This window comes from Lactuca virosa, chromosome 1 (assembly GCF_052849685.1).
Source record: "Lactuca virosa cultivar CGN04683 chromosome 1, Lactuca_virosa_CGN04683_v6, whole genome shotgun sequence".
In the NCBI taxonomy this organism is placed as follows: domain Eukaryota; kingdom Viridiplantae; phylum Streptophyta; class Magnoliopsida; order Asterales; family Asteraceae; genus Lactuca; species Lactuca virosa.
The window spans coordinates 69797454-69799512 of NC_136426.1; the positions used below are offsets into that span (position 1 = coordinate 69797454).

Here is a 2059-nt window from a genome sequence, read left to right on the forward strand (position 1 = left end):
TTCATTTTTAATAAGACAAAACATCATAAATGGTCCCAAGATCCCGGAGTTCTCTTTCTAGGTTGAGGAGATTGTTTTTACTTTCTTGTTAAACCTACCCGAAAGAGAGTGAGTGGTGCATTCAGAGAAAAGCTATTATTCTTAGCAGTTTCACAAGTGAATAGAATGATTCTTCCCCCGAGTGTGACTTCACTACCTGGATCCTGTTGAAATGACGGAAATGCATTCACTTAAAAGACAAAAAATGACGGAGTGAACAATAAGGATAAAACATCAAAAGTTGTCATAGCATAGGGTTTTTTGAATTTAAGGATCAAACATCAAAAGTTCTTGAAAGCACGGTGACCATTTATGATGTTTTTTCTGGTTTATATATGTTTATCATAATTTTCAATGTTTTAGTAGTTTATACTATTTTTATCGTACTTTTTAATGATACGTAGTTGTTGACCAAAATTTGTAGAATCAATGTTAAGGATATATTCGGGTATTTCCCCATATTTACCTGTCGCTAGACTCCTACCAAACACAGCAAACAGACGTAGTTGCAGGGCGACCGCAAAATTTACAGTTTCTTTGCGAGAAAATTTTGGGTTCATTTCTTCTCCCTATAAATCTCCATCGTCTGTTTTTTTATCTGGTCAACGCAATCTCAACATTGTTTGAATCCTTTTGAGGTCTTTATCTAGGTTTGAATTTCTTAGCTCCTTTTTTTTTTCTTTCAATCGATTGTTCGTCTATTCAAGATTCATAGGAATCGCAAGTTGGATTTGTATGTGTTTAATATATATCTGTGTGATTGATTCAACCTAGTTTTCTTTGATTTCGCAATTCGTTTCGTTATCCTTAAAAATGAATACTTTTTTCTTTGATTGCCCTTTTATTTTGATGAAGATAGATTTGTATGCAGCTCCTATTAGTTTTAGGGTTCCTTAAGTCGCTTCCTCTTGTTTCATGATTCATGAGTAATTGTATTAGGTAAAAAAAGTAATGGAAATGCCTTATTGCAATTTACATATTACTCTTTAGGGTTCCATTTATATGTTTCAAGAAGAAACAGATTTTCTAGGTTTAGATCATATTACTATATCCATGGAGAATTAGATTCCGGGAACCGTTGATTAAAGTCTTGGATGGATAATTAGGTAATTTTACATTCATCTAAATAATTATAATCATTTTGTTCTTATAGAAACTCCATAAATGATTCTCATATTCTTTAAATTCTAAACATAAACAATGAGAAAATCATAATCATAATGAGTTTTTGTACTATTAACATCAATCAATATTCAATGCATGTCAAACACAGTTAGTAACTCTGTATAATGCAGGGGGGGGAAGATATGGATGTAAAACCTACAGTTGCCTTAAGGGCTATACTAGTTGGAGGTATAGCTGCAGTTGCTAAGATAGCAGGAGCTGCAAAAGCTGCAGGTGGTGTGAAGCTTGGTGCAGCTGCAGTTGCAGTCACAGCTGCTGCTGGTGCCACCATGACAGGATCAAAGCAAGATGCTAACCAATCATCCAAATGAATGAAGGTTTTTGTACAATTAGGTTAGTAGGATGGATTTTTGAATAATCTAGTCAAGGTGTCTTTCCACCATACAGTTCTATAACGATTATAGTTCTCGGGTGAATTGGGAACTAAAATTTGTAGAATGTTTGTATGTGTTAGTTTTACTTTGGTATAAACTATAAAAGATGCATGAAGTTTTGTTTTTAAACTGTCATGGTTAAACAAATTGGGGTAAGATGATGTTTCTTTTTTGTCTCGGTGAAACAACCATATTCATGGAAGAAATGATACTTGTTTATCTTGATCTTTGTTCTTTTTGATGTTATTACCTTTTTACCCCCACTTAAAGCTTCTATCAGTCTATCCACATACAAACAAAAACTTTATAGACTGTGTCATTAACTTGTTGGGGGTACACCTTAGCAAATTGAATATTCAAATCAACATCGGTGGGTCCCTATCTAATATTTGGCTACGATTCTATCAACTTTTAACAAGTCTTTGAAATTTTCCAAAAGTTTGTAATTATGGCCTTTTAAA

The 2059-nt window shown here is 33.4% G+C and overlaps 1 protein-coding gene across 2 annotated transcripts; it reads left to right on the forward strand.

Moving 5' to 3' along the window:
- Window positions 1–467: 467 nt before the first annotated feature.
- Window positions 468–1727, forward strand: LOC145144999 (uncharacterized). Of its 2 annotated transcripts, none has more exons than XM_079074906.1 (2): window positions 468–593; window positions 1335–1727. In XM_079074906.1, the coding sequence occupies exon 2, from the start codon at window positions 1347–1349 to the stop codon at window positions 1533–1535; it is 189 nt and encodes a 62-aa protein (XP_078931032.1). In that variant the 5' UTR covers window positions 468–593; window positions 1335–1346; the 3' UTR covers window positions 1536–1727. The 2 variants fall into 2 exon arrangements, with proteins under 2 accessions (XP_078931032.1, XP_078931031.1); XM_079074905.1 differs by having other exon boundaries at window positions 497–689.
- The last annotated feature ends 332 nt before the right edge of the window (window positions 1728–2059 follow it).